The 22,908-nt window shown below is 34.4% G+C and overlaps 3 protein-coding genes across 4 annotated transcripts; 1 reads left to right on the forward strand and 2 right to left on the reverse strand.

Moving 5' to 3' along the window:
* Positions 1-224: 224 nt before the first annotated feature.
* Positions 225-3,934, reverse strand: LOC133670891 (uncharacterized). Its single transcript, XM_062091486.1, has 6 exons — positions 3,496-3,934; positions 3,077-3,303; positions 1,933-2,043; positions 1,690-1,845; positions 1,309-1,550; positions 225-655 (listed from the first exon to the last, which is right to left on the reverse strand). Exons 1-6 carry the CDS (start codon positions 3,816-3,818, stop codon positions 332-334), a joined length of 1,383 nt encoding a protein of 460 aa, XP_061947470.1. The 5' UTR covers positions 3,819-3,934; the 3' UTR covers positions 225-331.
* Positions 3,935-5,268: 1,334 nt separating this feature from the next.
* LOC133671717 (uncharacterized) lies at positions 5,269-6,595 on the reverse strand. Of its 2 annotated transcripts, XM_062092563.1 has the most exons (4): positions 6,453-6,595; positions 6,269-6,333; positions 5,982-6,118; positions 5,269-5,682 (listed from the first exon to the last, which is right to left on the reverse strand). In XM_062092563.1, the coding sequence occupies exons 1-4, from the start codon at positions 6,461-6,463 to the stop codon at positions 5,380-5,382; spliced, it is 516 nt and encodes a 171-aa protein (XP_061948547.1). In that variant the 5' UTR covers positions 6,464-6,595; the 3' UTR covers positions 5,269-5,379. The 2 variants fall into 2 exon arrangements, with proteins under 2 accessions (XP_061948547.1, XP_061948546.1); XM_062092562.1 differs by having other exon boundaries at positions 6,269-6,595.
* Positions 6,596-18,231: 11,636 nt separating this feature from the next.
* Positions 18,232-21,434, forward strand: LOC133670391 (probable receptor-like protein kinase At5g24010). Its single transcript, XM_062090877.1, has one exon. The coding sequence runs from the start codon at positions 18,583-18,585 to the stop codon at positions 21,088-21,090; it is 2,508 nt and encodes an 835-aa protein (XP_061946861.1). The 5' UTR covers positions 18,232-18,582; the 3' UTR covers positions 21,091-21,434.
* Positions 21,435-22,908: the final 1,474 nt, after the last annotated feature.

Below are 22,908 nucleotides of genomic sequence, written 5' to 3' on the forward strand. Positions count from 1 at the left end.
AGCTCATGAGTTTAAAACCAAGAGTAGGAAGGGTTAAATACCAGGAAAATACATACGAGTTAAAGCTCCAAACATGTAAGTTTGGATAGAGCGGGATCTAAATATTAGCTAGGTATGCGTCCTGTAGTAAGAGTAGTCGTTGCGAACCTACCTGTAGACTATGCCCATGGGGGTGGTGAAGGGAGGGCTCCAAATGATCATAGGCAACATGAATGCAAACAGAAGGATTCAATATGCAGCAGCTTTAATTTTGATACCGCATAAAAAAAATTACAAGTTTCATATAGTGCAACACAGTATAAAAGGTTCTGTTATACTGTATTGCTAGCTTCTACAAGTATTTAAGGACCATCATTCCAAAGCCAATACCAAGAAAAGTTGCAATAGAAACCCCAAAAATGCCTGCAAGAATTCCAGGAACTACCAGAGAACCCCATCCTTTGGCTGTGGCCATTCCACATGCTGTCGTAGGGCCTCCGATGTTGGCATTCGATGCTAGAAGTAATAGCTTTAAGTCAAAGCGCAACAGCTTTCCAAATCCAAGAATCACAGCAAGATGAACAGTTACTTGAACCAGAGCAAATAAGAATATACTTGGTGCTGTGTTGATGACATTCCATATACTCCCACCAGCACCAACTACGGCAAAGAATACCTGTTGGGAAAAGCAGCCAATGTACAAAAGTGAGATATCCTGTGCTTATTGCGTTCGTCACAAGGAAAATGGCTGGAAATTGGAATCCTTCAACAGTAATGTCAAGTTCAAATTTTCAGATACAAGTGGGGATTATTAAGCATTCAGAAACTCAGGGGAGGCACATTTTTGAGATAAAAGAACCAAGAGGTCAACGCTATCGACAACAGACAGCAATTTCAGATTAGAAAATTGAGTGGTGTTTCTTCAACAATAATAACCAGTTTAGAGCCATTGACTTAAAGGTTATCCTTAAACAATTTGCAACTTTACACACGCATGCCATATTTTTTTATGTCCGAAATGAAACTAAGAGGCAATGTATTTCTTTCTACCTTTGCCCTTCATAGCCTCAAAACTCCTATAGAGCTATGACTTTCTTTCTTTCACTTTATGAGCATGCTTTATCCTATGTGCATACAAATCATTCGAAAAATCATCTACGAGAAAATATCCAAGAAAAAGAGAACACCTTAATCAATCTACAAGAAGGGGTAATTATTAGGAGCCTGGAATCAACAAATACAGAAACAGCAAAGATTTTAAGAGGTCAGCTCTTGAAAGAGACACTTAATAAGGCACCAATAAACAAAACTAGATACAAAGTTTTTTACCTGCATCAGAACCATAGCAAGAGTATCGCCAGCAGGAGCAAGATAACCAAATTGTGCTGGAAATAATGTTGCTAAAAAGACAACAATAGCTGTTACTGCTGGAAGAGTACCTCCTTGAATCTTGCACAGTTGCGTGAGATACGCGCCCATCTTACATATCATAAAGGAGATAGCAAGTGCAGTAGCAGTCTGTAGCACAGGGACTTTGCCTTCCGAATTGGATGACACATCCACTTCAGCACCTGCCAAAGAGTCAGGTTCTGATATAATTAGGAACCGTTTCAACCATCAATAAAACATGTCCATTGGTTGTGCCATTTTGTTTCCTTAATAAACAGTTAAAGACTGTTCTGAGTAATTATGTAAGAAGTCACTACATACCTTTAGTTGAGGTTGAAACCTCAGGAGGTATTTTAGAAGCTAATCCAAATAATACCATGAAGTATATAGCACAGATTACATTGTCCGCGGCAACTCCTGCAGCCACAACTGATGGAGAAGCACCAAGTGCCTCTGTAACTGCAACATAATTAACAGCTACAATGACAAAGGAAACAATGTACAATCAAAATAAGCAGACAGCAGTGTGACCAACAGGCCAATTATGAAAATGCAACAACTTACATCCACCAATATAACTCCCCATGAGAGCAGCAGCTATTTTCCAATTATCTTGGCCAAGTGATCGCATAGGCACCATCAGAAAGGCAACGAAAGTTCCAATCACAGTTGCAACTGTAAAATGGAAGAATGAAGTTACCAAAAATCATAGGAAATTAGAACATAAAAAAGACACAGAGAAAATGAAAATATATAGAGCTTAACAGCCAAAGTTACATTCATATGTTTCCATTTAGCTTCCACATGAGCAATGTACAGAGAGACTGAAGCTCTACAACAGAGCATTGGGAGTGCTCGGCACTTATGAGACAGCGGTAAATTTCACAAGACCACACGGAAGGAAGAAATATCGTGTGCAAATTACATTTTTAACAGTTGATAAATCTGTAATAGGCAGAAGTTACTTAGCATCTTGATACATGCTTGGACAACATATGGCTAGACAGCAAGCTGAAGACATTCAGCCGACGGGAAGAATAACATAATTGAAACTAGATCGATGTCTTGTTCAGCAAAGACCATTCAGTTTTGGTTCAGTTGCATGCCGTGGGCCATAAAGCAGAGGATGCTGGTAAAACATCACATGCCAGGGCAGAATGTAGAGTTGAGATATGCAGCACTAGCTCCTTACAAGATGCCAGTCATCATACAATGATTTGCACACCAACTCTACCATAAAATTAAAAACGAATTGATTTTAGATTAAAAGAAAAAATCACATAGACATGGAGGAACTTATATGAACTGACAAAAATTACTCTCTCACAATCTGCTTCTCAGTTATGATGTGTAAACACATGGGCACCTTCAGTCAAACACTAGGATCCTACTGCTTCCATCAGCTAACCTAGATTACATCCAAGATGATACATATTAGACTCTTTGATTTGATGAAACTAAGACTGATCATTCTTCACATAAATCTCATACATTTTGACCCTGGATTCATGATGTTGCCCCAAGTAACAACCACACCTAATCCTTAACATTCTAAACTTCAAATCTCAATATGCAAATCCTATTCTTTCTGTGTATAAGCAAAACTATTTAGGTACCTTAGGAGATAAATTTACATGATATATACAGGCAATGACGCTTGATTGAAAAATTTGAACACAATTACACATAGTTAAGAGGAAAAACAAACCTGAACCAAGCAAGAAAGCTAAGAGCAAAGTCCCAGTTGATCTAAACACATTCCGCAAGTCAGCTCTGAACAACAGCAAAGGAACAGTTAGGGGCAGCAGATACTCGAACACAACTGAATATGCCCTTGCTTCATAAGGAATGATTCCTACATTACTAGCTGCAAGTCCAACCAATATGCTCACCAAGGCTGCACTCAGCATACTCCCAATTTTTGTCCTCTCAGACCTTCAAAAACAATTAAAACCCACCATTAATGTTCAATTTTACTTATCCAAGAACAACATTAGTCTAACTCACACAACCGTGACAATCTTCTCTAAGGTGGGTCCTTGGTTTAGGGTCCACGTGACCATGCCCATCAACAACTGAGATAAACAGACATGAAATACGTGACACAGAAGCAAGTTAGTTAATTACCAGATACCGAAAGCCCCTGTGGCAAAGAGGGCAGTCCAGGTGCCCCAATGGTCATCTGGAGAAATGATGGGATACCTCAACTGTGAACAAACTTTTACTGATTGAATTGGTTTGCAGCTCTTGTTAGGCCTTGTACATATTGTAGGAGATAAAGGTGTAGATTTTGAAGGAGTGAGGTGGAGGGAGTCATGAGGGGCTAAAAAGGGTGGTGACTGGTGTAACAGTATTCTTGATGAGGGGGAGAGAGGGAGATAAGGTATTAGTGTTGGAGAAGCCATTAATGGAAGGTGTTTAAGAGAGGAATTCTCAGTGAAGTGATACATCTTTGGAGGGTTCTGTTTGTTTGGGTTTTTTTGCAGAGATGCTCCCGTGGCCAAACCAAAGAGACCCACATGACGACAACCTATGAATGTACGAAGGTATTGTCCTTTGTGTTTGTTACTTGGTTATGTTTCAGGGTGATGCTTTATCTATGAAAACTAAAAGTTTCTCCAAAACCCGGTCCCGCTATGGCAGGATTCAGCCATGTCTCAAGTCTACGGCCGGAATCGACCATAACTCAAGTCGTTGTATCAGATATTCCAAACATTTATCGAACCAAGGAAAAGGTGCCTGAAAGAAATTCCTTGCATAGAATAAGGTTAAAAGATTTCAAATCTACACTTTGATGCTCATTTCCAATTTCTAACACTGGGGTAGGTTATTCATATGAAATTTTAGGTTTTATGGAGCATGAACATGGCTCAGACCCAACAAAATTATTGAGTTCAGCTAGGAGTGAACATTGTTGTTACTTCGATGAACAGTTCTGGGCCTAATGAAAATCTGAAGGAAGACAAGTAGAACTGTAGAATTGTCTAACAACCTAAAAAGTAACGTAAAAGTGGAAGTTTCCATACCCAAATTACTAGCAACTAAAGTACTCCCTAATGCACCACTCAAAGCACTTCAAATCTTGGATAACAAATCAGCTCACAGTATCAAACATGTTTGTTTGGTAATGCGGTCTCAAGCGTTTTTCCAATTTCAACAGCAATATCCGATGTGCCTAAGCTATCACAACTATACGTGGGATCCCGCATTCATGCATACGGAATTCAACGAACGGCCCAGATTGCAGGATTGCGACAAACACCAAAATATCATGATTAAAAAACAAGAGAAGGGGTGGTGAATTCCCAGATACCGAAAGCACCAGTGGCAAAGAGAGCAGTCCAGGTAACCCCATGGACCAGTAGGAGGAATAAGAGGGAAATTCAGATTCAGATTGGATCAAACAGTTATAGATGATCGAACCAAATTTGGGTCTTTAGAGGATACAACTGAGGAGAAAGAAATGATGTCTTGTTCCTGTTATTTGCCGACAGTAATGTTTATCTGATGGGGTTGGTGGTGGCAGTAAGAATATTATGGAGGGGAATGAAATGTGGCCGGTGGGTTTCCGGTGATGGGACTGCTGGAGAGTGGAGAAATGGAAGTTTTGAAGCCATTGAAGAATGTTGACCGCAAGTCTTTGCTGCTGAGGTCAGAGGGAGACAAGAGGAGGCAAAGACAGGAGGAGGAAGTGAAGATGGAAGTTACAGTACAAATTTAACCGAAAGATTTACATCTGAGTACCAATGATCAAAACTACTAAAGAGAAAAATGGAAGAAATTAACCAAAAGAAAATTATACCAATTTAACTACTCGTATAGCTTAAGAGCATTTTCATAATAAAAAAATATAATTATATCAATTTAGATTAAAAAAAAAAACATTGACGAAAGGATATATTAAGAAATTAAATATTATACAAGAATATTATTCAATTATTCGTGTAAACATGGTAGAATTTTGCAGTAACAATTAATCTCACACAGGTCTAATGATGCTCATTATTGTGATTAATAACAGCAACACCTCTTGGCGAAGGATACAAGGGGGAATGATAATGCGCAAGAACAATAGGAATACATAAGCAAGCTGTTACTCCCAAAACAAAGAAAATAAAAATTTCCAAAAAATTTCCAAAAATGTAAGCAATAATGGCAGGAGCAACCAAAGAACTCGATCCACCCTTTAGCATTGCCCATTCCATATGCGGTTGTTGGGCCTCCAATATTAGCATTTGATGCAATCAGCAACGGCTTTTGATCGAATCGAAATAGCTTTCCAAGTCCGAGGATCGCAAAAAGATGAATGGAAACCTGAACAAGAACAGATATCAAAATGCTGGGCCACAGGGGCTCTTTTAGTCGTTAGGGACCTTTCGTGATTACTTCACGCAGTATGTTTTTAGGATTATAAAATATATTTGATGTATTCTTGAGATTATTTCCAAAGTTCTTCAAACCGCACTGTTTCAATTACAGTGAAACTTTTTGTTATATGTAATTGTTTTTGTTTTTCTGTTGTGATTAATAATCTTATCAGGTTGAGTGATCCTATAATCAACGGGTGATGCAAATGAACTAACTGAATAGAAATCCTGTAAATCTCAGCTCACCTGCTTCAGAATCATAGCCAAAGCCTCACCAGATGGTGCAAGGAGATTGAACTGGGTTGGAAATGCAGCTGCTATAGCCACGCTATCCAGAATCGGTACCATGATATAGGCCAATACTGTTCTAACTATTTTTCCAACTGTCACACAACAAAACCATCAACAAACCCCTCAAAACCCATCTTCTAATCAGATAACATAGAAAACCCGCAAACAAATTCCCATTTCAGAATCAAACCCAATAGTTTTTTAGCTGATTTTCATACTAAAAAAAAAAATCTGATTTTTACCTGTTCCTATCAAGAAAGCCAGAAGAAATATCCCAGTAGACGTAAACACGCGACGCAAATCAGCTCTAAACAGCAATAGTGGAATTGTCAATGGAAACAGAAACTCCAATAGGATAGAATAAGCAGGAGATTCAAAAGAAATAATCCCCAAACTACTAGCTGCTAGCCCAAGTAAAGCACTCACTGATGCACCATTCAATGCACTTCCAATCTTGGCCCCTTCTGACCTGAAAAAAAACAAGAATTTAGACCAGATCTGAAGCATCCGATACTTTTGACAACAACGCATCATCAACAGAGATTTCAGATTGAAGGAAGTACGTGCTAGAAAAGACCATAAACCTGCCTTGCTTGGATTGGCGAAAGCTCCTGTGGCGAAAAGAATAGTCCAGAGCCCCATTGATCAGTAGGAGAAATAACTAGAGGGAACCTCAAGATATAATCTCGATCTAACACTAACAGATCGAAGTGAACTGGTCAGCCTTTGCTTTTAGTAACCGTGGACAGAAAGCATTGGTTCTAGCTTCTGTTGTTTGCTAATAATAATGTTTGTCTGGTACGGTCGTTGGTGGTTCGTGAGATTTCTGTAATAGCAATATTTTGGCGGGAAATGAAAGTGGACCGTTGGGTTTCTGGTGATGGTGCAACCGGAAAGTGGAGAAATTTTTGTATATATACTAAATTACTTGACTGGAGCAGTAAAAAATGTTGGTGTATAAAAAATAAATTCATGGATTTGATTTACATAAAATGAAAGTCGGAATATCAATAGAGTTTTTGAAGGACAACTGATATATCACAGAAAATTTGATAAAGGTAAATGGAAGCATTAGATTGAAATTTTTTTTAAAAAAATCGGTGTGCTCAAAATGAAACAAAATTAGAATTCATATACTCGAATCGAGGAAAAATATAAAATTGATGCCCTAAGTGCAATTATCCCCATAACATAATAGGTGAAAGAAGTTAATTAAGACTAAAAACTAAACCCCCCAAAGAAAACCAACATGGGAGTAGTTGATGCACTCGAGTTTACAGAGACCGAATGTTTTGAGTATTCAGGTGAGAATTGTATACTATGAGACGAGAATTTGACTCAAGAAAACTATGTAAATAGCTTAATACATGTTTGTTATGGATAAGTAAATATGTTTAGGTCGTAGAGCAAATCTAATCACGCTAAATTAGATATACAATTTAAAAAGATAATGAAAGATTTAATAGTTACATCAAACTTAAAATTTTCTAAGTGATTATATAAATAATTTTTCTATGTTGCATACTGGGCCATTAAATCTTTTAGAATTAGATTTAGAAATTGTTATTTAAGCTAATTTTGTTATTTTTATAGGAGTTTTTAGATTATTTTTTAGTAGAGATAGATTTTTCTAGCTTATTTAAATGCCTTGTAAAGCTGTAGAAAATCCACCATCATTTATTTAAATTTTTAAAAATAAAATTGCATATTTATAATTGTAACTTTTTTTGCCCATGAATTTTTTTTTTCATGTGTAATTGTTGTCCTATTAACTTCCGCATGTATTATTAATTGGGTTTTTAAAGTTGTGGTGCCTTTTTTACTATGCTTCTCTCTCTGTTTTACTCATCTTTTTTTTTTTTTAAATTATTCTTTGCGTTATGAGTTAACATAGATTTGCATTATGGTTTTAATCTTAATCTCTTCAACTCAAATGTGCTTTCCTTGATGAGTGTTTGCCGAGGCTACGCTGCTGGAATTCCTTCAACATAAATATTCTTATTTTTTTTCAAAACCCTAAAAACAAATCTCAAATTGATATTTTTCAAGGATTATTAATTGTTCATAAAACCCTAATTAAGTGAGGACTGCTGTTTTTTTTCATCGAATGGAATGGGGCTGAATCTGTAGATTGCTTAGAACGAGTTTCGAGAAGGAGCAATTGGAGAGACTTGCCATCTTTCTTAATTCGCTGCAGCATCATTTTTAATCTTTCATTTTCCTCTTTCACCTCACCCGTTTCATTTTTCTCTTGATTATCCTAATGTTTTATTTACACATGCATAAAAAAAAACATATTTTTTTATATATTATGATAACAGTACTAAAGAAATGCAACAACTGCAAAAAATTAGCTTCCATACGGGTTCCCTAGAATTTCTGCAGATTCTGCAACAAAACGAAGCTATTCGTCTCTTGATGTCCAAGCTCTGTTCTTCCCTCTTTCATTCAAAACGACCCCATTTCTCAATTTTATTTTCAATTTAACCCTCAATTATGGCCTAGAAATTTGCAAACTTTATTTTCTTCTACGATGCTCAATTATTGATCCAATTTAAATTCCCAACTCTTTTTTTTGCACTTTTTTGTATGCTTTTCAATATTTTTTTTTTGGGAAATATTGCGTGCATAAAAGAGCAACCTGGACAATCTCTTCCAATTCGATTCTGTCAAAATTGCCTCTCAGATCCTTATCCACCATGAGACTTAGCTTTCTATCATGATGGAGCTTCTTCACCTGAAAAAAAAAAAAAGGAGCAAAGATGAGGTGGTGTTGATTATCTGAATGCAGAACGATCTTGGATCAATTTGTTTGAACTCTATGTGTTAACTATTTCCTTAAATGTTGGAAAATTATTGATGTCATATGCTTATATGAATAATGACCGAGCATTTCCGGTGGTTTTGTAGTATTATAACCATCAATTTTATCTTAAATCAATAAATAAAAGAGAATAATATATAAAGTTGAAAATACACTAAGATTTAAATTATTTGAACGGAATTGAAATTTAATTATTAAATCCACTAATATAGTAGTGAGGTCATTAAAGTCTTACAATCCAATCAAGATCCTAGAACTTCTTTCACTCAAGAAACTTTAAAAAATAAGTTAAAAGTGAAGAGTGTTAAGAATAATATATAAAATAAAAATTAATCAATCGAAAATTATAAAAATCAACTTTTTTAAAAAAATTCAAACTTAATTATCAAATTCAATATATAATATAACCATATATAGTTGTTGCACCAATAACTTATACGCAAGCTTTACAAAACAGCTTGGGTGGCCAAGCAAGAGCCAGCTTGAGAGCATAACCAATCCTCGATTTTGCTTCTTTTATTATTATTTTTTTTATGTTTAAAAAATATTTTAAAAAGAATTGAATTTTTTTTTATTTTTTTACTTTAAATTAATATTTTTTTAGTATTTTTTAATCATTTTAATGCGCTGATATCAAAAATAATTTTTAAAAAATAAAAAAATTATCATTTTGATGTATTTTAAAGTAAAAAATATTTTGAAAAATAACTGCAATCACACTTTCAAACGAACTTTTTATTCTCAACTTATCGAGAGCAAGGATGAAAAATAAAGTGAGATTATATTTATTAATTTTTGTTTTTATGATATTGTAATTATATGAGTTTAAATCTAATTTGTTTATAAGCTCAATATCAAGCTAAGCAACTTGAACGAGACTAGTTCAATATAAGTTGGAGCCTAATAAAAGTTTGAAATCAACTGAATGTAAATCTTAGGCTTTAAGCTCGTCATAAGCACGAGCCGATCGAGTTTGAACCTCTCTAAACTTGGATGAGTTGAGCTCGAACATATTAAAACGTGACTCGATTCATTTGCAGCACACTATGTCCCTATCCAACGCGGGAGAGAGGAACCTCCCCATGCATGGCGATATTTAATGAAATAGTTCAAAGGCTTTTTATTTCTTATTTCACACTTAACTAGTTAATACATCGGCGATAACAAGCACATGTCATGAAAGTCCACACTTAATTTGAAATACATCGGTCTGTTGCGTTTATTTTTATGTTTTAAAAATATTTAAAATATTTTTATTTTTTTCTTTACTTTAAATTAATATTTTTTTAGTATTTTCAGATCATTTTAATGTATTGATATCAAAAATAATTTTTAAAAAATAAAAAAATATTGTTTTGATGCATTTTTAAATAAAAAATAACCACAATCATAGTCACTATGTATAGTCAAAAACAAAAAATAAAAATCATTTAGTAGGTACCGTAGTGGTAAGAGCTTGAGATTAAGAAGTTTGCTTTCCCTACAATTTCAAGTTTAAGTACTGTAATTACTAATATGATAGCTACTGAAAGTTTATATAATAATTAATTTTACAGTTTGTAAAGTTTGTAAAATTAATTGAAATAGGTGTTAACTTGTCAGAATATTTACATTAAAAAAACAAAAGAAAAAAAAAAGGCATTTTCATTAGATTATGATTTGATTGACAAAGGAATCTTTTTTGGCTGACTGTGGTACGTGTCCTATCTCAGCAGCAGTCCATTTTTCTTCCATTGCCAGCTGATGTGCCATGCTCATTTTGGGTTGGTTGGTAAAAAAAAAAAAATCAAAAAACTTAATCGAACCGCTATGCCAAATGGAGTCTGAACCACATGTCAAGAAAAATGATGGTCTAATTAGGACCAGCCCATCAGGCCATGCGGATCCAGATGGCACCGACCCGTTATCCTTCCACTGCCAGGAGCAGGAGGTGATCGCTGCTCTGTTAGACCAGCCTCACGCTATGCCCTCCACTCTAGGAGCTGAGACATCCAGGTCTTCACTTGCATGCCTCGGCTCAACTCCTGGCTTGGAACTGGCGGGCCAGATAACAGCCGCACTGAACCCGACCTTATAAGCATAGTCAACATTCCACCACTTTAAAGCCCCCACTCGGGTTACAAGCTCGCGTTACCAAGCTCAGCTGGTTAGCTGCTGTCAAAGTTAGGTATATATTGTTCAAATATTGTTCCTTTCTTTCCGATGTGGGATGTTCCTCTCTTACGTGTTCGTTAGGGAAGCTTGAGTGAGCAAAATCTATGGCATAAAAAGTAACAGATTGAGGAAGGAGAGGATTCTCCACTTCCGATGGAGAATTTTGCACTAGGTAAACAAGAAGAGAAAGTACATCATGAAATCACTACCTAAGTCAAGGCATATTTATTTTTTTTCCTTTTGTTTTCAATGTTGAACGAGTAGAAGGGGTGAAATATCATTGATTAATGAATTAATAACAACAACTAAAATAAAAATCATGAACCTTGATGGCTGTAGAAGTACCATTGCTTGAAAAACAACTCAAAATAGCTATAGCGCTTTAATGTGTAATAACAAACAAAAAGCACAAATCTTGTAAAGCACATATGATCTCAAGTGTAAACGTAAGAGAGTAACCATGTTTTTATCAGAAGTTGCACAGGCCAATCTTTCAAAAAAAGAAGAAAAAACACAGATGAGGAAAAGAAATCGATGGTTTTATTGCTCAAAAAAGGATAAAAAATACAGAATCCTATCTAATATTTCCATTTCCTTCTTGCTGAAGTGGTCTACCTTCAGAATCTTCAGAGATTATGATCCCGTCAGTATCTGTTTTCTGATTTCAAATTCGATCCTGCCGTAACATGGAAGCTCCTCCTTCTGGACACTCCTTTTCCACCAGGACACTAGTTCCTGTCGTCCCTCTGCTGGCTTCTCCTTGCTTCATCCACAGCCTGCTTGCTCTGTTAAACTCACTTTTCAAACGTCTTCCTTGATCATCATCAACTTGTCAAAACCCCATCTAGCCCCATAAATACATTTTAAAATTACAGACGAGGGATATGAATAAAAAATGATAATGAGATACTGAAGACTACTAACCGTTTTTATTTGTTGTACATAATATATATTAAATCAAATTATCATAAGATAAAAAAAAAAAAAACAAGATTTCGCCGTCTATGGCAGGGTGTTTGTCTTGTCTAATTTTTTTTATAAATTAATATTTCAAATGCGAATGTTTGTCTTGTCCAATTTAAAAGATTTTAACTTTTGTATCAGTTCCAAATGTTCCCATTCCATATCCCATTTCTGGAATTCTTGAGTCCTTGAACGCAGCAACTACAAACAAGATTGGAAACTGACTCTTTAAAGACAAAGAACCCACCAATGTACAGTGCCAAAAAGAGACCTGCTCTCCATTCCCTGCTGCATACCGTAAAGCATCGGAGATAATTGACAAGGGTACTGTGGATGAGTGTTGGATAGTTGTTGATGTTGTCCTATTGAAGTACGAAGATTTCTTTTTTGATAGGAGGATTTATGGCATGATTAGAATAGATATTTCAAATAGAACAACAACTAGAGATCATATGCCAAGATGGCCAAGATTGTAAGAATTGTATAGTGGGTTTCAGAGGCTTCATGGGCTGAATAACCGAGTCAATACATGCTTGAAGTTTTTTCTTAATAGCTTTAACAAGAAATGGAGTGGAGTTTTCTAGCATTAAACTACTTGTTTCTTTGTAGGGATACATAGGTTACTCATGGGGTCTGAGAGTGGAAATGGCCGCGTAGCAGAAGCGGAATGACCACAAATAGCGACGAAAAGAAAGGCCACCACCAGCAGTAAACCAACCTTCTTGGTCAACATTTCCATTATCTCTCCTGCAGTTAACACTCTCCAACTACTTTATTTTGTGTTATATATTGAAAAACCCGTGTGTGCGCGCGCGCGCGTGTAGGGTCTTCAGGGAGTGTAGCGTAGTGGTAAAGGGCTTGAGATCTACACAGTAGGTCTCGAGTTCGAGTCAGGGCGTGCACCTCTTGTAAGAGCCTGGGACAGCCGGGGTTTTACTCACTCACCTGGGTCCATAAAATGCGCTTTCTGAAAGATGGGGTTTCCTCGAATCAAAAAAAAAAAAGTGTGTGTGTAGAGTCCAAAAATAGATAAAAACAAAAGAGAATAGATCTCATTAATTATTTGACTAACCCTTAAGATTGCTAGTTTTCCATTAATAATTGCAAGTTGGGCACAACCCGAACTAGGGTTTTTCAATTTTTTTTTTAGATTAATAAAAATCAAATACTAAATTATTTAATCAGCATAAATTTTTAAGTTAAATTAGTTTTTTGACATAGTATCACAGTTTTAATGACTAAGTAGTCATGAGTTCGAATCTCATCATCTCTATTTATGTGATAAAAATTAAGTATAAAATAATATGAATCTGTATAAGTTTCAAATTCAAAAAACTTTTACGAACATATTAAAAAATAATATAAATTATATATTAAAACCATATTATACAGCTTAAATTATTGGGTTGAGATGATTCTTTAATAAATATATTATTCAAAAAATGTACATGAAAATTTGAGAAATAATAATCCACGAGAGTACCTCGCATTCGAAACCTATCCTCGCATTATATTTGGATACCAATTTCATTTTTTTTTTAATTTAACGTAGATGTCCGAGCCAGCTTGCGCGCACCTCGACTAATCCCACGGGTCCTGAAATTAACGACCATGTAAGCCTTCAGTGGCCATTATATACCAATTTCACTTTTTTTATATGTATATTGTCATGAACATTCTATGTGGAGGATGAAAATTATGAATAAAACTGAGATTTTGGCTTCTCTGATCCAATAACGCGGCGTTTGTCTTTAAATGGATTAATTTTGCTATTTTGACAAACCTTGTTATCCCTCTGTATGCGGCATCAATGGTGACTCGAGAACACCTTTTAACTTGTAAAACAAAAACAGAAGGACAAGTTCATGCCATAAATGATTTAAATTTTAAAGCTGCTTTGGTACCCATTTTTAAAATGGTATTTAGGACAAACATAATATGTCAGATTTCTTTACTATAATTAAATATAATTATAGTGTTTAGCTTAAATTCAATTAATAAATATATTAAATTTATATATTTGAAAATGATGAAATTTAATTCATTTTATTTCATATATTATCATCATCAGATTTATCTTATTTTTTAAAATCTTTCTAAAAAAATAGAGATAGATAAATATTTTAGAAAAACTAATTTTAACATTAAATTTTTTATAAGAATTGTAAATCAGTGTGGTTAACTTCTAATTCACTTTTCTATAATTTTTAAAAATTAAATTCTATTTAGAATTTAATTCTCATACTCAATATACAAAAACAACATCTTTAAGCATCCAGTAATTGATTCCAATTCTTTGAAAAAGACGATTAATTGCATGGTACCCATTTGTCAAACTTATTTGAAAACTGAAGTGGACTCGTTGTTTAAGGGAGGCTGTCCTTCTTGTTCGTAGGATGGTGCTGCTGGCCAATCAAAGCTCCCTATTTTATACGTTGTATGTTCATAATCAACTAGCTATTCCTAACCTATTAATTACTCTTTATAGGGAAATTATTTCCAGTTTTTGCCCTAGAAGTTTCAGGCCTTCATAGCCTTTTTCTTTCCTTTTTCAGAAGGTCAATAAATCAATAGAAGGAAGAGGCATAAGGTCAAGTTATTCATGGGCAAGAGCTTTTGACAAGCCAAATCAGAGCAGCAATTAATAGCATAAAACTATATTCTGCAGCTTCAAGTAAAAAACTTAAATGTTTTGGTGGGGATGATCATTGTTTTATATATAGGTTTAATAACATGTTTTCTCCTTGTAATTTTGATCTTTTATGCATTTTTCTCCATGTACTTTTGATCTTCTATGGACTTTGTCCTCGAAGATTTTTTTTTTCAGAATAATAAAAAATATAGAAAAAAAGCGTGGGTTTTTTCAGAATTATAAAAAATACTAAAAAAACTAAATTAAGTTTACAGGATAAAGAATTACCTTTTTTTTTCCTTTATCAAATATTAAATACTAATTTAGGATATATGAGCTTGTTAGTTTGTTGTTAGATTAAATACAAGTCTGTTAGTTTTTTTATTTTTGTTATTACACTCTATTTTTTAGCTTAAATATTTTTATTTTCTTAAAATTTTTCAGATAATTCCTGCATTTTTTCCCCTTAATCTGTTTTTTTAACATTTGGGTATTTTATTTATTTTCAAATATATGAGAAAAAAGTTAATTAACTAAATTAAAACGTTATTCTTCTCTTCTCCACCATATACCATAAAAACAAGATTTCTAATATTTTTCAAGACAAATATATTTTTAAAATTGATTTAATAAAATTATCAAAAAATATTAAAAAATATATTAATTTGATATTTTTTCAAGATAAATATATTTTAAAAAAAAAACACTAAAAATAAAAGTTACCCTAACATGATTCAATATTATAAATTCTCATAGAAAAATGCAGAGCATCTAGCTAGAATACGAGGACAAAGACAAACTGGACATGTTGAGATACTGGTTAATTAGTAACTCATTTTAATATATATAAATTAATTTAAAAATACATTAGATTTGATACAGATTCTAAAAATATTTATATTCATCGAAAATAACACAAAAGTGCACGCACAGACACTTATGCATGCATGCTCTTTGTTTAATAAGAATCACGAGTTCCTACGGATCCATAATCCAGATGCCCTTGGCTAAATATTGGGATTGAAAACAAAAATAAGGAGGTGAAATTAAATTAAGAATACAGATGGAAATAAAAACAAATAAATAATATAATAAAGTGGAGAATATAAATAGAGACAAACGACATTTTTTTATTTGAGAACATTATATTATTAATTTATTTTTCAAGTATAGGAACAGAATTAAAAAAATTAAATCATAGGAATTTTTTAGTGTGTAAATTAGAGGAGCTTTGACAGAGATTTAAAGAAAAAGAGAAGGAAAAAAGAAAAAGAAAGCAGGTATAGGTATTTGAATTATGTTTCATCCAACATTTTTTTCTACCGCACGAGACCAAATATTATGTACAAGGCCAACTCGTCGGGTCCATCAAATGCAAACCTTTTTTTTTTTTTGTTAGAGTAATGTAGATATTTGTGTCGGTTTGTGTATATCTTAATTAATTTTACAGGCCCTAAAGTTAACAATTATATAAACTTTCATGAGTTTTAAAATTTGTGAAACTCAAACTGGTAATCTTTAAAGAACAAACTTAGACCTCGACTAGTTGAGTTACATCTCTCATAGTTGCAAACCATTTAATTTTGTTTTCTCGACTAAATGTCTAAAGCAAAGAAGTGTTTGGTAGTGCGGTAATTAATGTTTTTTAGAACTTCTTAATTTTTTTAAATACTGATATAAAAATAAAATAAAAATTAAATTAATGTATTTTGAACTAAAAAATATTTTGTACTTGAATATAAACACACATACAATTCCTGAAAGACTCTAATCCTGGAAATCAACATGACATGATTTTTAATCAAACGGACTAACACATTATTCTAATTAAATTAAGCTTTGATTATTGATTGATTGTACAATGATATATTTCAAAACGTTTTTTTTTTACAATATTTTTAATATTAGATCATGATTATGATTTTACCAAGCAAACATGCTTTGATTCAATTAACCAATAGCATATTTAATGGAGCTAGAAGTTCTTTAATTTGCATCAATGTAGAACTCATAATAGATACTTCGAGTTGAAAAATAACATGACATAATCTTCAATGAGAGGGAATTACATATGAAACTAATCAAATCATTCTTTGATTGTTGTTTCATTAATCAATAATACATTTCATGAACTTTTCCAATATTTTTAGATATCCTATCATGGTTTTTAGACATAACTAATTAATTTTTTTCTTAGAAATCGACTCAACGCGGAGCTAGGTCATGGATCGAGCTGGTTGATGAAAAAAGATAAAAAATACTTTCTTTTAAAATTAAATTAATTGGTTTAATTAAGTCGCTGGTCAATTTCATATGTGTTCAGGCAACTGCGCTTAACAGAGGTAAATTCATGGTATCATGATGTAAGATTACAGCTCATTCGTATAATGCACCATGAAAATGACAGCCACCAAGCAAAGCTAATTCAGTCCATTTATATACACAGTGATGCTACGACCACACCCACAAGCTGTAGGAGCATCCAGAGAGGCCACAACAATCAAGACAATAAAGACACTTGATTCCCTGGCACCCCCTTTTGTCAAAGCGTGTTTTGGACAAAAACGGTGAGTTAACTCGAAGAGATTTCAGTCTTTTTTTTTTATACTTTTTCTGCCCCAACTTAAATTTATGGCTTAGGTGATATCTGAGGCTTGCGTGTATGGTTCAACTCAGCAAGATAACTCGGGATCTAGCTGAGGTGAATGAAAATTCAATCTGTCAACTCATTCCTTAGTTTTGAGATTATGGGATTTCTATAATAATAGGAATTCCAAGTGGATTGATGATTTCTGTCATCCACTTTGTGAAAGCTAGTGCAACTACCCAAATTTAAACCAATTCGATAAATGAAACCATATTTATTCAACATAGATAATCCACAATTTAAACCAATATATATATATATATATATATATATATATATATATATATTAACTCAGTAAATCTAAGTAATCTAAGAAGTTGACTTATGACCACACCTAATATAAAATTAACCGGTTCAATGCCAAAAATATTTTAAAAGAAATGAGAAAGTTGAGAACTCTAAGATTAGATATTTAAAATATGTTTTTGTTTATATTTTTTTTGAATGTGCACTATTTTTTTCTATTAGATTAATATGGGTGTTTGAATTAACTAACGCGTATTTCGACTAATCCTACTAGCCCTGAAGTTAATGATCATGTAAGTCTCAAATAGCTCTGAGATTTGTGAGACTTGAACTGATAATCTTTAAAGAATAAACTTAGGGTTTGACCAGTTGAGTTAAAAGAAATAACAAAGTTGAGAACTCTAAATTAAAATATTGTTTAGTTTTATATTTTTTTTTTGAATGTGCACTATTTATAGTATAACAAACTTTAATACTAGTGTTTAAAAATATAATAATGATTATTTTTTAAAATATTTTTTATTTGAAAATATATTAAAATAATACTTTTTATTTTTTAAAATTATTTTTAATACATCAAAATAATCTAAAAATATATATAACAAAAATTAAAAACATTTTTAAAACACATGAACTCAAACTATTACACTAGCCACCCGTGCTTGATTACTCATACCTTTCTATAATGGAAACCCACCTAACTCAAAGCTTACCTACTTTTTGCAAATGCCAAAACAACATTTTGCATCCCTGAAAAGGGATAAAAAACTACTGCCAAAATAATCATTGAGGTTGCACCTTCATGTCGAAGATTGGGTTCTCAAATGTCAAACATCTACTTGGGGACACAACTGATGCCTAATCTCAATCATACACATATGGCATGCCGATGTATATGTCAAAGTTCACATGTGCATGTTGCCTTGGACATGACAAAATAAACACTAGGATGACAGCAATCCTTAAAGTCAAGTTTCTAGTGACCCTGTTCTTACACAGGCAAATCTATCTTCTACAGTTCACCATCATGTACTCTTCAGTCTCCATATCTTAGAAGGTCTCTTTCTTTATTGTTTTCCTCTTTCTCTTGATGAACCCCAGGAAACCTCCTTCAATGGAAACCAACACCCTTCTTCTTCTTCTCTCCCTAGCACTGCTGTCTCTCATCTGTTTCTCCACCTGTTTCAGTCCCACAGACAACTTCCTCGTCAATTGTGGCTCAAACACCAACACCTCCTTCACTCCTACAGATAGCAGAATCTTTCTGCCTGATTCCACTAAACAAGGTCCAGTCTTTCTCTCAAAAGGCCAGTCCATTTCACTCAAGAACCAAAACCCATATCCAAACTCACCGACTTTGTACAGCACAGCTAGAGTTTTCACTACTGCTTCAAGCTACCAGTTCAATATTAAGAGAAATGGGACTCACTTGGTACGATTTCATTTCTCTCCATTTAAAGCTCAAGGCTTTGATTTATCAACTGCAAAGTTTAGTATTTTAGTAAATGGGAATTTGCTATTGAGTGATTTTAGTACCAAAGTTGTTGTGTTTAAAGAGTATATTTTGAGAGTAGATGATAATGCTCTTGAGATTCTGTTTAGTCCTGTTGGTGAATCAAGTTTTGGGTTTGTGAATGCAATTGAAGTGTTTTCAGCTCCTAAGGATTTTATTCTTGATGAGGGAGCTAAATTGGTTAGTGCAAATGGAATTGAAGTGTACAAGAATCTTTCTTCGCATGTTTTAGAGACAATTCATAGGATTAATGTTGGAGGTTCAAAATTGGTGCCTTTCAATGATACTTTGTGGAGAACCTGGATTCCTGATGAGGATTTTCTTGTTTTGAAATCTGCTGCTAAACGTGCAGTCACTACTCATGTTCCTAATTATCAGAGTGGGGGTGCTAGTAGGGAGATTGCGCCCGAAAATGTATATATGACTGCACAGCAGATGAATAAGGATAATAACCCATTGCAGTCAAGATTTAATATCACATGGAATTTTCCTGTGGGTTCTGGTGGGGTTCGGCACTTGGTTCGATTACATTTCTGTGATATTGTTAGTACTTCACTTAATCAGTTGTACTTTGATGTGTACCTAAACGATTACTCTGCCTACAATGATCTTGATTTGTCATCCCTTACATTCCATGTACTTTCATCACCAATGTACATAGACTTTATTGTGGATTCTAATGATTTAGGGGCTGTGCAAGTGAGTATTGGACCTTCGGCTGTTAGTAGTCTTATGAAGGTCAACGCCATTTTGAATGGGGTAGAGATCATGAAGATGGTAAATCCTTCTCATTTGCATAGTAAATCCAAGAAGAGAACGGTTTGGATTGTGGTGGCTTCAAGTATAGGAGGCTTTGTTCTGTGTTTGGCTGTCTTTGTAGTTATACTTGCATGTAAATGCAAGAAGAAGAAGCCGAAACCAACACGAGTGGAAAGTGCAGGTTGGACACCTTTACGTGTATATGGAGGTAGCACGCATAGTAGAATGTCTGAAGTGACTGTCAATGAATATCGAAGCTTGAAGATCCCCTTCGCCGATGTACAGTTGGCAACCAACAATTTTGATAACAGTCTGATAATTGGTTCTGGTGGATTTGGTATGGTTTTCAAAGGGGTTCTTAAAGACAACACCAAGGTTGCTGTAAAGAGGGGTGTGCCAGGATCCAGGCAAGGACTCCCAGAATTCCAAACTGAAATAACAGTTTTGTCTAAGATACGCCACCGCCATCTTGTTTCCCTCGTTGGGTATTGTGAAGAACAGTCAGAAATGATCCTTGTTTATGAGTACATGGAAAAGGGGCCATTGAAGAAGCATTTGTATGGCCCAGGGTGTTCTCATCTTTCTTGGAAGCAAAGGCTTGAGATTTGCATTGGTGCAGCAAGAGGTCTTCACTACCTGCATACAGGTTCTGCTCAAGGCATTATCCATCGTGACATCAAATCTACGAATATTTTGCTTGATGAAAATTACTTAGCCAAGGTTGCTGATTTTGGTCTTTCACGATCTGGCCCGTGTCTGGATGAAACCCATGTAAGTACTGGTGTAAAAGGCAGCTTTGGATATCTTGATCCAGAGTACTTCCGAAGACAGCAGCTTACTGATAAATCAGATGTTTATTCATTTGGAGTTGTGCTTCTTGAAGTTCTTTGCGCTAGGCCCGCTGTTGATCCATTACTTGCTAGGGAGCAGGTGAATTTAGCAGAATGGGCAATGCAATGGCAGAAGAAGGGCATACTCGAGCAAATTATCGATCCTCATCTCATGGGACAGATAAAGCAAAATTCTCTGAAGAAATTCGGAGAGACAGCAGAGAAATGCTTGGCTGACTATGGTGTCGATAGGCCAAGCATGGGTGACGTGTTATGGAATTTGGAGTATGCACTTCAACTTCAAGAATCTGATTCTAAACCATCACGAGAACCACGTGACGACAGCAATGCAAATGCACCAGAGCTCACAACACCTAGAATAGCTCCCCAAGCTCCATCAATTAACACAGAGACAGAAACCGACAGCGGTGATGGTCCTTCAGAGATTAGAAACAGCCAAGTTTTTTCACAGTTGATGACCAATGATGGCAGATAGTTCTTTTGATTCTTACCTTGACATAAACAATCTACATTAGGGGGATTATTTCAAAGTCGCTGCACTATACCATGCCTCAAAAGTTCTCCTAGACGTAATTCCATAGGTACATTAGAGACACCTTCACTTACCTTTATTTTTCTCTATTTATACTTTTATGCTGTATTTTTTCTTGATTTCATAGTGAATTTAAATGGATCTAGGTTATATATTAGTCCCTTGAGGTTAATATTTCTGCTGTATTTTAATCGTATGCTGCTAAATTTATACTATATACCAGGTCAACTGAATCAATGAATATTGTAATTATGTGTAAGGGCTTTGTTATAGCCTTATTCTGGGCAGTGTGCTTAGCCACTCTGGATCCTATCTTCACCACTACCTCTGTTATGTGGATGTCGTTGTAAAGCATAAGATAGCTTTTGGATGTTTTTAGTGGGAATGAGAAATAAAGTAGCTTAGACAAGTGAAGTAATCTTCTCGCATATACCCCTTTAATCTCATAGGATTCAATGGCATTTTTACAACTTGAACAGCACACTGCGGTGCGACCTGTGTTTTGCTAGCAAAAACACTTTAAAGATGATGCTTTTGCTGCGGTGCACTGCGTTGCCAAACGGTTCCCGCCGGACTGCAGGTCTGATGCAGTGGTACATGACGACATCTGTGCTAGTTCAGACATGAAGGAATGCTACTGTATAATCCTTTTCCAATTTAGGAATGTAAATTTAGTTGCATTGTCCAGCTGCATGATGCTGATTTGCTCAAGTTCATGATTAAAGAACTCAAAAAATCAAAGATTGATTGTTGTGCCCCACATGTATATTTCCATCTAGAGGGTTCTTGTGGATGATTCAGCCTCGAACTAATTATTAATTAGCCCAGAAGTTAATGATGAAGCAAACAAAGCTGGCAATCACTTGCCTCTGTCACCATGACAAATTCCTGACATCATGGTAGTGGACATTTCCTAGCTCCGCTGTCAAGTTACATCGAGGATAAGGAGAATGAAAGGAGTGTTTTGTGTTGATATTCGGAAGTGCATGGACTAGGCTCACTGTGAGCTCATGGCCAAGGACAAGGCAAGGAGTCATCTTTTCTGTATCAAGATAATAATCAAACCCTAATAGTGTCATAATTCTTCATAGCTATGAGGTAAGGTGTCATCTTCCTTGTACCAAAACTTGAAAAAGTAGCCATGGCAATACTTTTTTGAGAGTAAGATTATTACAACACATGATATCTAATGATCATTTTGACCATCAAATATTTTGATTGGATGGATCTTCTCCCTTTCATCTCACTTCATTTCACTCCAAAGTCCAAACATAGGGTATAACATTGCAATGAGAGGTGTTTTCCCTTTCCATCACAATCGTATAGAATCCCTACATAGCCTTTCTTCAAGAAAAAAAATCTAACATAACTCGTATAAGCTCTGACTGTATAATTTAGACAAATCCTCTTGTTTAATGAACAGTATTTTGTCTAATTTCCTTCGTCTCAAAATTGAGGTTTTCGAACGTCAACATACAACTCAAAAGGTTGTATTAATAATTAAGAAAGTCGGTATCAAGACTGGAGTTACAAGATAATTTTAAACAACTTTGTTTTAAGATTTAAAAAAAAAATTAAAATAATGTATTTTAAGTTTTTTTCTAAAAAAATCATATAAGATTTTGATAAAATTTACTGAATAAGATTAATATATTAAATCAACCGGATATAACCCGATCAAATAACATCTAATCTAATTTAAAATATAACTTTAATTAAATTTAAAATATACAAGTAAATAAATTAACTTCGGATGGATAT

This window comes from Populus nigra, chromosome 13, assembly GCF_951802175.1.
Source record: "Populus nigra chromosome 13, ddPopNigr1.1, whole genome shotgun sequence".
Lineage (NCBI taxonomy): Eukaryota > Viridiplantae > Streptophyta > Magnoliopsida > Malpighiales > Salicaceae > Populus > Populus nigra.